At 37.8% G+C, this 13368-nt stretch overlaps 1 protein-coding gene across 12 annotated transcripts in view; it reads left to right on the forward strand.

Annotated features, from left to right (window-relative positions):
* PDE1C (phosphodiesterase 1C) overlaps window positions 1–13368 on the forward strand; it is a 571792-nt gene that overhangs the window by 452385 nt on the left and 106039 nt on the right. For all 12 annotated transcript variants that reach the window (XM_017876413.1, XM_017876415.1, XM_017876419.1 and 9 more), the window contains one exon: window positions 11455–11555. In XM_017876413.1, coding sequence (XP_017731902.1) covers window positions 11455–11555 — 101 coding nt within the window. The remainder of the gene's footprint in view (window positions 1–11454; window positions 11556–13368) is intronic.

Consider the following 13368-nt stretch of genomic DNA (forward strand, 5'->3'; position numbering starts at 1 on the left):
AAAAAAAAAAAAAAAAAAAAAAAAGTCACCCAGCCTATGGCATTCAGTTATAGCTGCCCAAATGGACTAAGATAATGAACAAGATAGGAGGATATCAGTACTTTTGTGGAATGTAACCTTCTGGTGTGAAGTTACAGATAGAAGAGACCAATGGAAAGCAATCAAGAAAATGTTATTAATACTCTGTAGAGAATTAAAATAGAGGACCTACCCAGGGAAAGCTGGGTGTTTTATCAGATAGTCAGGAAATCATTCTCTCTAGAGATAGTATTTAAGCTGAGATAGTTGTGTTTTTTGGCTTCAGCCATGCTAACAGTGAAAGAAGAGTGTAACCGCAGAGTTAGTGCAGGGTTTTAGTACAAGAGTCCTGTGAGAGAATAACTTTGCTACATTCAAGGAGCAGAAGTAAGGCAAGCCTGGTGGGAACAGCACATGATGGGGACAGTGGTGCATTATGAGGCTGAGGAAGAGGCAGGAGATAGACCAGGTCTGGCTTTACAGGCCATGCTAATGAGTTCCAATTTTATCCTAAGTGCAGTCAGTAGGAAGCCACTACAGGGTTTTAGACAGGGGAGTGATGTGATCTGATGAAGATTCGAAAAGGATTACTGTGGGGAATGGTTTTTAAGGCAGCCTGCTAGGAAAATCCTGCAGAAGTCTAGTGAAGAGATGCTGATAGTTTGGACTAGGAAGGATGCTGCTGGGATGGAGAGAAGAAAATGCTGTTTCTGAGACAGTGTTAAAAGGACTGCTGTGGTGAATAAGATTTGTAACGTTAAAGTGAGGAATCGAGAATACATCTTAGATTCTTGGTTTGATAAACAGTTGACAAGAATGCCTGGTAGCAAACCAATTTTTGGAGAAAAGGGGATCAAGAATTCTGATTCAGACATGTAGAGTTTAAGATCCCTAGTAGACATCCACGTACAGAGGCCAAGCAGAAAGTAAAAGGAAGGTAGAGTTCCAGGGGAGGTTGGGGATAAACATGTAGATTAGGTAGTCTTGGGCATATCAATAGTATAAGAAGACATGGAACTAGATGAGGTTATCTAAAGAGAGAGTGAATAGATAGTTAGAAGGGGCTCTGAACTGAGTCCTGGAGCAGTCCAAAGATCAAAATGAAGGCAAAGAATTAGAGCCAACAATAGAAACTAAGAAAGAGTGGCCAGTGACATGGGGTATAAACCAAGAGAGTTTGGAGCCATGGAAGCCATGGAAAGAGAATTCTTCAAGAAGACCGTGGTGCATTGCATGGGACATGCTGATGGTCAAGTGAGGTAAGGACAGAGAAGTGACCGTTCACTCTGGCAACATGGAAGTCATTGTTGACCTTGACATGAGTCTCAGTGGTTTAGTGAGAATGGAACACTGACTAGAGTATAATGAAGAAAAAATTGCAGGTAAGAACATGGAAACTTGACTGTAGACAACTTTATAGGGAGAATTACCCAGTTTAGAAAACATTTTGGCCACAGCTATTTATTTAGAAAAAAACGGAATGCTTTCATTCTACTTCGAGTCATTCGCCCCCCAAAATCTGACAAATGAAAATTAAAGATATAAATACAAAAGTAAAATTTGATCATATTAGAAGAAAAAATGAGAATATGTTTATAGCCTTGAAAAAAGACATTCTTTTTAAAATTAAGCTTTGAAACACGAGTTGTACAACAAAATATTGATTAATTTGAATATATTAAAGTTAAAACTTCTGTAGGATAAAAGCATCATAAACAAATTAAAGAAGTAAGCATTTGGAGAAAATACATAGAGAACATAGATTAAGATCCAGATTGTATAAATGAATCAGGAAAATGACACAAATTCAGTCAAAAAATATGAACAGGCAATTAACAGAAAAGGTAATACATTTAATCGATAAAAGAAATATGAAAAATGTGCCACTCAGTGTCCAAATATATATAAACTTATACTAATTTTAATCCATTATATGCATACGGATAAAAATTTGAAAGTTTGATAATATTAACTATTGGTTAGGAAGCAGAGCAGGGTTTCTAAACCTCAGCACTGTTGACGTTTGGGGACAGATAATTATTTGTCACTTTTCTATGCATTGAAGTGTAGCAGTATGCCTGACCTGTAGTCACTAGATGCCAGTAGCCCCACTCCCCACTCCAGTTATGACAACGAATAATGTCTCCAGATCTTGTCAAATAAACCACTACTTGGAGGGGCAATTGGCCCAGGTTGAGAACCACTGATTGAGAAGAAATTATGTTCTCATATACTGCTCATCTGAGGGTAAATTAGTATAGTCATGTAAGAAAACAATTTTGCAGTGATTGCTATAAGAAAAAATATACATACCAATGCTCCAGCACTTCCAAGTGTACCCACAGAGGCCTTAAACAGTTGAATTCATTGTAGCAATATTTGCCATAGTGAACAATTACAGAGTATATACCTATCAATAGGGAGTTAGAACTCTGAAATACCATAGATTTCTATAACTGAAATTCAAGATGTATTATTAAGTTTAAAAGTTTTAGAAAATATGTTCTACATGATGTATATTATTAAACATAGCACATGTATATGCACATAGATATATATGAAAATATATTGAAAACATCTAAAACATAAGCAGTAAATTGAAGATAGTGGTTACCTCTGGGGAGATTCTCAACAATATCTATATTGTTTGAAGTTTTTTTTGTTAATACTAGTGGGTCATCCCAGTAGTGGGACCATCTTATGGACCCTTATTGGGTCATCCTATCACTTAAACAGTTACAAATTGTTTAAATTTTATTTGTAAAATTACTTCTCTGTGAGACCGTTACTTAGGTAAAGTGAGCTGTGAACATTTTAGGATATTGGATATAAGATTAGAGGATATTGTAACATTATATCATATATCCTATAATATAATATAACTTTATATTATTTAAATTATTATAAATTATTATAGTTTATCTATTATAGATATAAATATATACTTCTTATATAATATAGTATACTATATGTTGATATGCTACCATTATAGATTATTGGGGACAATTATATAAACCAAATAGGATAAGTAAGTCTATAATACTGGGATTTATTGAAACAAACAGGATAAATAAGTCTCTAATACTTTATTGACTATATATAATATATTATGATATTTATTATATTTTATTGACTATATATAATATATCGTATATTATGATAGTTTCCCTAGGTCATTATATATTTATTATGGTAAAAAAATCTGAATAGTTCGATATTGGGTTATTCTGTAACTTAAACAGTTAACATTTTTTTCACCCCTGTAAATGATAATGTGGTTACCCTCCTTGCATAGCAATATTTCCCCACTAAAGTTTCATATGTGTGTGTTTGTTTTTACTTTTTATTGTTAATACTAGTAAATTAAACATTTTCCTTATGTATTAACCACTTTTATTTTCTTTGGTTATGACATCTCCATTCCTGAGAACTTAATGTTTTGCTAAAAAAGTTTGAATTTCTCACCATTTTTTAATAAAAATGTTTACCTAATGCCTAGCATGCAGTGGAATGTTAGTAAATGGTAGTTATTATTATTACTAAACATAAGTAATCATGACTAACAACACTTGTCATATATGTAAAATATTTCAAAACTTGTGATTGCTTTTTAGTTGTATGACCTTATGTACAGACTTTCTCAAAAATAACATAAGATAACATATTAGTGGGAGAATACATCTTCTTCCCTCCTAAGGTTTGCATTCATTTGGAGTGTTTTCCTTAGGGTAGGCTTTGTTTTGCTACAGGATCAAACAATCCCAAAATCTCAGTGGTTTAGAAATAATGTCTGTTTTTTTCACCCCCGTAACAGTGAGTTAAAGAATCTGCCTGTGTCATTCTCACTCCAGGGCCTAGGTTTTCTGAACAGCCACCCTCCTGTGTGTTGTCAGGCATTATGGTAGAGAGAAAGGGTCTCTGGTCTTCCTATATCTGTATTTGAATTCTATGGCTCGGAAACTCTGCTCATCACTTCTGCTCACAACTCACTGGCCAAAATGACTCACACAGCCCCTCCCAACCATAAAGGGGCCAGAAAGTCTAATCCTACTATGTGCTTGAAAAGAAGAAAGCCAAACACTTTCTATTATTTATTTGAGTATTTCACCCTGTCTGTTGTCTCTTCTGTCTGCTTCTGGCACTTCTCTTAGACCTTCTGAATCCATCTTCAGACTTCTTAGCTTCTCCCATGTTTTCCCGTCTTTCAGTATTTTAATGATACCTCCTGAGAGATGTCCTCAACTCTTCCACATTATCAGTTTGGCCTTCAGATATGTTCTTCTAGTTATTCAATCTGTTTATTTAATATTTTTAGTTAGCAATATTTTTAATTTCAGGAACTCCTCTTTTTTTTGCCCTTGGAATGTGCTATTGTCTTAGCAACCTTACGTATTTATGAATATACCTACACGTTTTGAAAACCTCTTTTAGAAGTCTTTTTAAAAATAGAATTATCTCTTTTAACTCATGGGGAATATGCTATTTGTTTATGAGACTCTTCTTACACTATTGGCTTTTTTCCCTCAAAATGTCTAGTGAAATTTGGTTGTTGGAACATATTTGTAAGTGCATGTCTAGGTGGGTTAGATGGGTCAGGGGTGTGGATGTCCTCTGTATTTGTGTGGTCTGTCCAAAGAGGTTTCTAGGGAGGGCATGGTAGCTTTTCATCAGCAACAGCCTTCTCAGTGTCCTTCCCACCTCTTTGACTGTAGCTTTTGTCCTTATGCTTGTAGAATGGCTGATGTACCTTTGCAAATCCAGGTACAAAGATAAGGGAGAATACAAAGCACAAAAGTTGGAAACCAAATAAATATGCCCACTTTAAAGAGCTATCCAGAAATCTAAACCAGCAACTTTCACATCTCTTTTATTGGCCAGACCTGTGACTCATGGCCACTGCAATATATAGGGAAGTCTGACACATTGCCATCTCAAACAAAATCAGAGACATTGTTAGTAAGGAAAAAAAGGACAGTTGGGCAATCAAAAGTGATTCCCATTACAAGTAATGCTATTCTTATTTTAAAGAAGAGAAATCTCTAATTCATAGAAATTAAAATTATTCTATTATAAAGTAGCTGTATGGGCTACATTGTGTTTCTCATCAATTCATATATTGACATCCTAGTCCCCAGGACCTCGAAATGGGACTGTATATGGAGAGATGGCCTTTGAAGAGGTATTAAGGTAAAATGAAGTCATATGGATGAGCTGTAATCCATTATGACTGGTGTTCTTAGAGAAAGGGAGATTAGAATACAGCCATGCACTTGTAGGGAGAAGAGTCCACTGTGAGGACACAGAGAGAATATAGCTATCTGCAAGGCAAGGAGAGAGGTCTCAGGAGAAAACAGTCCTGCTGACACCTTGATTTTGGACTTTTCTCCTCCAGAAATGTGAGAAAATAAATGTCTGTTGTTTAAGCCACCCAGCCTGTGTTATTTTGTTATGGCAGCCCAAGCAACCGAGTACAGTATGGCAGCCAGGATTTGGTCCCAGCTCTGACTTCAGAGGTTGTGCATTTGAATATTAGGCATGCTTCTACAATATGCCTTTGGCAAAAAAAAAAAAAAAAAAAAAAAAGGCTCTTGTATTCTTACACCTCAGTATCCTCATGTACACTTACTTCCAGGTATTGTGATGAGGATGAAATTGGATGTAAAAATGCACTTTGAACTCATCTATTCAACGTACCTATTGTGCAGAGTATACTCTGGGGACATAAAAGTGAATCATGCACAGCTTCTTCATCTCTCACCAAAAACACCCAGCATTTATGCCAGTACAAGTTATCATTAACATAAATGTTGTATCATAGCAGTGATCACGATTTACTGCATGCTATTCTTAAATGAGCTTATTTTCCATTTGCCGTTGAAATTCCGTGATCAATTCAGGCCATATTTAGAATGATTCTTAAATATAGAAACTATTTCCTACCTACTCTCTCTTTGAAATGCAGCTCAAAACAAACTTCTTTCATTGTGAGCTTACAAAAACAGTGGGGAGCGTTCTGATGAATGGAGAACATACTGTGACACTAACCTTTCATTACAAACCAAGAGGGAGAAAATGCTTTAAATCATTTCAGTGTTATAAATTGTAAGACACGTAGAGAATCAAAACAACTCATTGATAAAGTGGTGTCTGGGCTTCAACATCAACAGTAATACTTTGTAAATGTAAAACATTGTAATCTGTTTGTATTACTCATTATTGTTTAACTTAAGTGCCTAGAAGATACTTGGATCCTTTCAGAATTATTTTGCTCATTTCCAAGAGAAAATCCTTAGACAGAAATAAATTGAAGAATTATCTATTGATTGAATAGATGTTCATCAGACTCTAAGCTCTAGCCTACTTTTGATTTAGGTGAAAAGTTTTCAAACTCCAAAACTATCCCTTGGCCACTTTCCTTGCTTTTGTCAAGCAAGATGCCAGTAATTTTCCCTTTGTCTATATATATATATATTTTTTTTCCAGAAAGGAGAAGCTGCGTATCTTTTTTTTTTTTTTTTTTTTTTTTTTTTTTTTTTTTTTTTGGTCGTTTATGACATGACCATAATTAATACAGGAAAGACTAAGGATATCAAAATTACATTTTGTTTGAAGAGTGCCAAATAATTTTATTAGGGATTGTGATTAGTAGAAATTTGGCTTCTGCGACCTTTGTTCTCTGGTGTCACATGTGTTTATTAATATGTTAACATTGGATTGTAAAAGGGATTTTGCAGATGTAATTAAGGTTAACAATCAGAAGACCTTAAATAGGGAGATTAGCCTGGATTTTCCAGGTGAGCCCAATATAATCACATAAGTTCATCAAAGTCAAGGAGATACGGCTGAAATCAGAGGTTTCAAGTGTGCGAAGGACCCAACAGTCATTGCCAGCTTGAAGGTGAAGAGGGAAACCGTGGAAAACGTTAGAAGCAAATGAATTCTGCTAATGCCCTGAATACTCTTGGAAGCAGATTTTCCCCCAGAGCCACCAGAAAGGAATGCAGGCCTTTCCGAACCTTGATGTCAGCCTTGGGATACCCTGACCAGGGAACCCATCCACACTGAGCTGGGCTTCTGACTGGCAGAACTGTGTGCAAATAATCAGAAGTGTTTTTTTTTTTTTTAGACAGAGGGAGTCTCGCTCTGTCACCCAGGCTGGAGTGCAGTGGTGCGATCTCAGCTCACTGCAACCTCTGCCTCCTGGGTTCAAGTGATTCTCCTGCCTCAGCCTCCTGGGTAGCTGGGATTACAGGTGCCTGCCACCACACCCAGCTGATTTTTGTATTTTTAGTAGAGACAGGGTTTCACCATGTTGGCCAGTATGGTCTCAAACTCCTGACCTCAGGTGATCCACCTGCCTCGGCCTCCCAAAGTGCTGGGATTATAGGCGTGAGCTACCATGCCAGGCCTGGAAATGTTCTTTAAGCCTCCAAGACTGAGCATTTGTTAAGATAGCATAGAAAACTAACAGATTACTAAAGAAACTCTATCATTCACATTAGAAAAGTCACAACTTGCTAGTAGTATCTTCTCTAACAATGAGAAATTGGCCATGTCCTTTTCCTTCAGGTTTCCTCTGGGCTGTTGTACCCCATTTCTCCTCATCTGCCCCTATATGCAGGAACAAGTGGCTTGCTTTCTTGCTGTCATACACAGCAAAACTCAAGATCCCCTATTACCAGTTGTCAAAGCATCCTTTCAAATGAACCAGTTGTGACACTCATATTTTGTAGATAGGAAAATACTGATAGCATATGTGACTTGTACCTTGCCACTAATTGGTAATTCTGGAATAAAATACCAGTGGGACTTTAATTTCTGGCTTCTTATGGGTTGACACAAAACCTTCTGGGTTCACGGTAGTTAATTTGGAAGAGGCAAGGAAATCTGAGCTATATTAAAATAGGAAGCTCAATTTCCTCCAAAATAGCTTCCCCTACTTTCTCTGTTTCTGTTAATGATGCTATCTAATACCACCTGAGGGGTTTGTTAGCCACTCAGTGAGGCCAGGAGTGTTGAGGTCATCTAACATATTGTTCTCCTTGACTGCAACCTCATCTGGTCTTCCTACCACTTCCAAAATTCAGATAATTTCTAAGTCATATGACTTCTACCTCCACACTGTCTGTACATCCTATATGAACTTTTCAATCTAAAAATACTGCTTTTAACCAGGCACAGTGGCTCATGCCTATAATCCCAGAATTTTGGGAGACCCAGATGGGCGGATTACTTGAGCTCAGAAGTTAGAGACCAGCCTGGGCAACATGGTGAGACTCCCATCTCTACTAAAAATACCAAAAAAAAAAAAAAAATAGCTGGGCATGGTGGTGGGTTCCTATGGTCCCAGCCCTTACTTGGGAGGCTGAGGTCAGAGGCTTGCTTGAGCCGTAGGGGCAGAGGTTGCAGTGAGTCAAGATTGCACCACTGTACTCCAGCCGGGGCAACAGAGGGATACCCTGTTTTAAAACAACAACAACAACGCTTTTATATCTCCCTTCTCTCCTCCTGTCCAAATATCCTTCCTGAAGTGGGGAGCTGGTTGCATGACTCTTGTGTGTGAGCTTCACCGCCTGCTGAATCTGGTTTATATTCCTCACTCACTCTGTTTTCTAATGCCTGACCTCATAGGGCCTCAATCAGCCTTCACTCCTGCTCCAGTCAAGGGCATCATTTTCTTACCTGAAATGAACATGCTTTTGCTGCCGGGACTTGTTCATTTAGTTCATTCTTCTGAAAATGCCCACCTTCACTTCTTTCTCTGTCAAAGTTTCAAGACCGATCTTAAACATCTCTCTCCTCTGTGAAGCTGTTTCTCCCAGATACCACTTTTCTTTCTTCTTATCCCCAGACCAGCATCACTTATTCTAAGCATGCATGGTGTTTGTTGAAAACTAAGGTGTTAAAATGAGTTTTAAAGACAATGGTTTTGTTTTGTTGTTGTTGTTGTTGTTGTTGAATGCCTGTTTAATCATTCATTGTTTTTGGTTTAATAGAGTTAGGTTATACCTAAGATAGGATTTTGTTCAATTATTTGGGTAAGGAGGGAAGCGTCACTGATAGTTGTAATTTGAGAACTGTAATTATACTGTTATTTAGATGCTCTCTGCTGCCTGTGCTGATGTTCTGTAACTAGGATTTGTTTAGATGTTACACTGTCTCCCATTCATAATCTTATTTTAAAATGTGAAATTAACACTACATGACCTTAGAATAAGAGATACATGTGGGAGAGGAGGTAGAGGGAACCGGGAACAGATGGGTGGGGACAAAATATTAGGGAAGAAAAGAAAGACAATGCCAAAATGGAAAAAAAAATCTACATATGTAATATATGTATGGATCATATCAAGAAAAATGTGCAATATAAAATTATGCCTATATAATTTTATGCAAAATTGGATAAACACATGAACAATGATCCAAAGAAAATACAATGTAAGATTACAAGTGAGAATTCTGGAGGCATGGTATGTGGCTTGTCACGTGACTGGCTATGTGACCTTGGGTAAGTTCTGCACCTCGCCCTGGCTTGTTTCCTTATCTGTCAAGTAGGAATAACAACAGTACCTATGATTACGGAGCTGTGAGAGTTACGTAAGTTTCTATATAAAAGCACCTAGCATAATGCCTGCCACGTTGTGGGCCCCCAAGGCAATGAAGAGACTGATGAGGAGGCTCTCTGCTGCCTTTACAAGGTGTTTTGCAGCTTTGATTTTCTTGCAGTCTTTCCTTATCTTGCCCATCTTTTTTTCATCTCATTTTGTTGATTTTCGTCTTAGTCTGTTTTCTCTTTGACTTTCCATTCCACGTACCTCAATTTGTATTTTTGAGGTATATTATTGAAGATGCCAGAAAGCTTCCTGACATTTCATGCTGGATTCTGTTAGGAATCATTTTCAAAAGTACAGTGGTTTCTTTTTTCATGAGGTATGTTTATGCTCGTGTTTGCCCCAACTCTGAAATATTCTTCATAAATTCTATGTCATTTGTTTATTTTCCCCTCACTGATTTTTAAAGAAGGCAATAATTCTCCAAAATTAGTAGTTAATTGAAAGATACGGCTTAAGTGGGGAATTAGAAACACTTAAACGTTCGTTTAAACTCATTTTGCATTAACTTATATAAATCTATTTTATGCACTAATCTTTAATTCAGACCGCAGGTCTTTTATGAGTTCACCAGTTTGGATACTCACATTTGTCTTACATTAGCCCTGCCCATATCTAAGATTTCTAGTCTCGTCTCTTTAAAGTTAAATGGGAACTTAAAGACGTGCCTGAAGCAAACTGAGTGCAGAAGCTCTCTAACTTTTCTGTAAATGTTTTCTGCTCTTTTACAGTTGTCACACATATTTTGACAGCAGTTCTTTTAGTGACTGTCCAAAGCATTAAACTTAGTTTCTACAGAAATAACAACTGCACTTTTGTGTCCGTATTTTATTGGTTTGTGTCATATTTAATTACATAATTATAATAACAAATACAATTTATTAAAATGCAGTTTAGAATAAACCATACTGAATCATGTAAGTATGAATTTAACTAGTAACAAAAGTGAGCAAAGGATATGAGAAGGTGGCCAGAGTCAGGCATATTCTGTCGTGTGGGCATGGGGCAGGATGGTTTACAGAAGCGATAGGAAGTCAATCCACAGAGTCCATTAAATGGAAGTCAGTTAAGGAAGATTGAAACACAGCAGTAGTTTTCAAACTCTAGTGTGCATCAGAACCATCTAGATGGTTTGGTAAAGCACAGATTGCTGGGCTACAACCTAGAGTTTCTGATCAGTGGGATTGGGGTGGGGCTGAAAAATTTGCCAGCATTTCTAACAAGCTCCCAGCTGACACCATCTGCATGTCCAAGGAACACGTTTTGTGAACCACTGACCCACAGCCAGTGTTGATGGTGTGGATGGGGAGAAGTCCTTTCAAACATCATCAGCATGCGTAGAGCAGAAAGCCAAGTATTATTTTTCCATCTGTCTCTACCCACTTCCTAGTGGATATTCCTCCTATAATCAGACGTTAGGTTTTTCTATTACTCTTCATTCTTGGTATTGTGTCAAAATTTCTAATTGTGTGTGTGTGTGTGTGTGTGTGTGTGTGTGTGTGTGTCTACCTAGGAACTTTATTTGGAAGTTGAGGGAGGATGCAATGAGGGCTTTTCAAGTCTTCATGTTCATTCTCTTTGATTTCTTGAAAAAGATAAAACTACTAGTTAGCTTATTCAACCTTGCTGAACACATTGTTTTCAAATCACAAGTCTCCAAGTCTCTTCATAGGAAAATAACTTATTTCTGTCTCTCAGAAAACTTGTGTTTGGCAATAGCTTATCAGCTGCAGGGTGGAAAGGCAGCACTGTGGGTGTGTTGTCAGCAAGCTGAAGACTTTGAGAAAGAAACAGATCATCTGATTGCTCTGTAATCTCCTTTCAGAACTGGCTGACGGAGCTGGAGATCTTTGCTATAATCTTCTCAGCTGCCATCCATGACTACGAGCATACCGGAACCACCAACAATTTCCACATTCAGACTCGGTGAGGGTGTTGAAATATTTGGAAGAGAGGCAAGAGGGGTCAGAGACAGTTTTAGAAATCAGAAAGGTGTTAGTCACCTTTCTTTTGCATAGTTTTCCTATTTTGAGTTTCTGAAACAATGAACCTCTAAATGAGAGATCAGTCTGGTCAGCTTCAATCAAGACTTAGAGTTTAAGAAGCCATCTGCTCCTAATTCTCCTATTTTGTTCAGATCTCATATAGATATCCTTTTCTTCTCTGTTCTAATGTTCGCTATTTGTTTATGTATGTTCTGTGCATACTCTACCTATTTCTAACAGGAAATGGGGCAGTTTATATAAAGGGCCAGATGACACGTAAAGGAAATGAATAAGGACAGTGAAGATTAGAATGTTTTTGTTGACATTAACAACATTGAGCAATCTTACCCTCTGATCTCTGGGATTCTCATGAGATCTCTTCTCATCCTCTCTGGTTTCATATCTGCTCTGTTTAGTGCTTGCATCACTCCCTGGCACAGGGCCCAGAGAGTAAGGTTGTCTCCTGTAGGCCACCTTCACCGTGAGCAACCTGTGCATCCTTCCTAATGGACTGCACAGGTAAACACAAACCTCCCATTGGAGACATTAAATATGGGTCCAAGTGCCCCACTCGGAGCCTCCTGACCTGTAACAGTTATTGTTAATTGATTTTGGTACTTTTTCTTACTAAACTGTGGGTTTATTCTGAGTATTCCTCTCAGCACAGAATTCCAGGCAATAGCACCAGTCAATTGTCATTTCTACTTAGGATAAACTCTTCCTTACCCTCTCCTAGCCTAAGAACTTGCCCTCTCTTAAGACAATGATGTGGAACTGGAGATAATCTGGCAGTAGAGTTAGTTAATTATCCTTGACATAGTAATCAAAAGGAGCTAGGATATGGTGAAAGGTAGTAAGTCAAAGAGAAAGAATGTAGCAGGGAGGGATGAGAGTTTAACACCAAATAAATACTTGCCGATTTCACTTGAAAAAGCAGGTGCACACTCTAGATAGGTTTGTGTTCATTAAATCAATCTACATGTATTTAATGAACTCAACACTTAATTACAGTGTATACAAAAGAAAACAATATTGTCTGATCTCTGTTCAGAAGGAGAATTTTAATTGAATGGAAGCAGACAAAAGAACTTCAGCTACTCGCTTCTGTTCCACCTTCCTGCCTCCTCACTTAGTCTCAGCCACAGAAAAGCAGCTTTTTGTGGTTCTGTTCCAAGGTCTTTAATACAGGGAATTCCATAGAGTAGCACTGTTTAATGTGTGTCTGTGGGTGGAACCTTTGCTCTGAGGACAGAGACCATGGTGAATAGCACCTGCCCAAGAAAGATAGGTGGGTTGAACATATGTGGGTCTTGCCTGGAGCCCAGGATCAAAACCAGCCCCAACTCAGAGGAGAATGGCTTAATTACGGGAGTTGGAAAAGAGTGTCACAAAATACACATCAGTTGGTATCTAACTTACTCAACAGATGTAACAGCAGATCTTTCACCTCGGGATTTGAATGTTCTGTGTTATCTCAATAGGAGTGGGAAAATTCCAATGTGTTCAGTTAAGCTTGGTTTGGAACAAAATTTAAACATTGGCCCTGTTCAACAGAACTTTATCCAAAGCATCTCAGCCTGTGTGATCCCTGTTCAGAAAACAAAGTCTGTGACTAGGCCCTTAATCCTTTGATGAATCAAATGTTAAGCCTAACAGTTTCAGGGTATGATAGATACTGCCCAAAGTTTGGCCAATGGCAGGTGGAAGTTATCTTGGGGAAGCACTGGCCCAGCTGTCAGAAGATCTTGCCTTCA

Source organism: Rhinopithecus bieti, unplaced genomic scaffold (genome assembly GCF_001698545.2).
Source record: "Rhinopithecus bieti isolate Rb0 unplaced genomic scaffold, ASM169854v2 scaffold_10015, whole genome shotgun sequence".
In the NCBI taxonomy this organism is placed as follows: domain Eukaryota; kingdom Metazoa; phylum Chordata; class Mammalia; order Primates; family Cercopithecidae; genus Rhinopithecus; species Rhinopithecus bieti.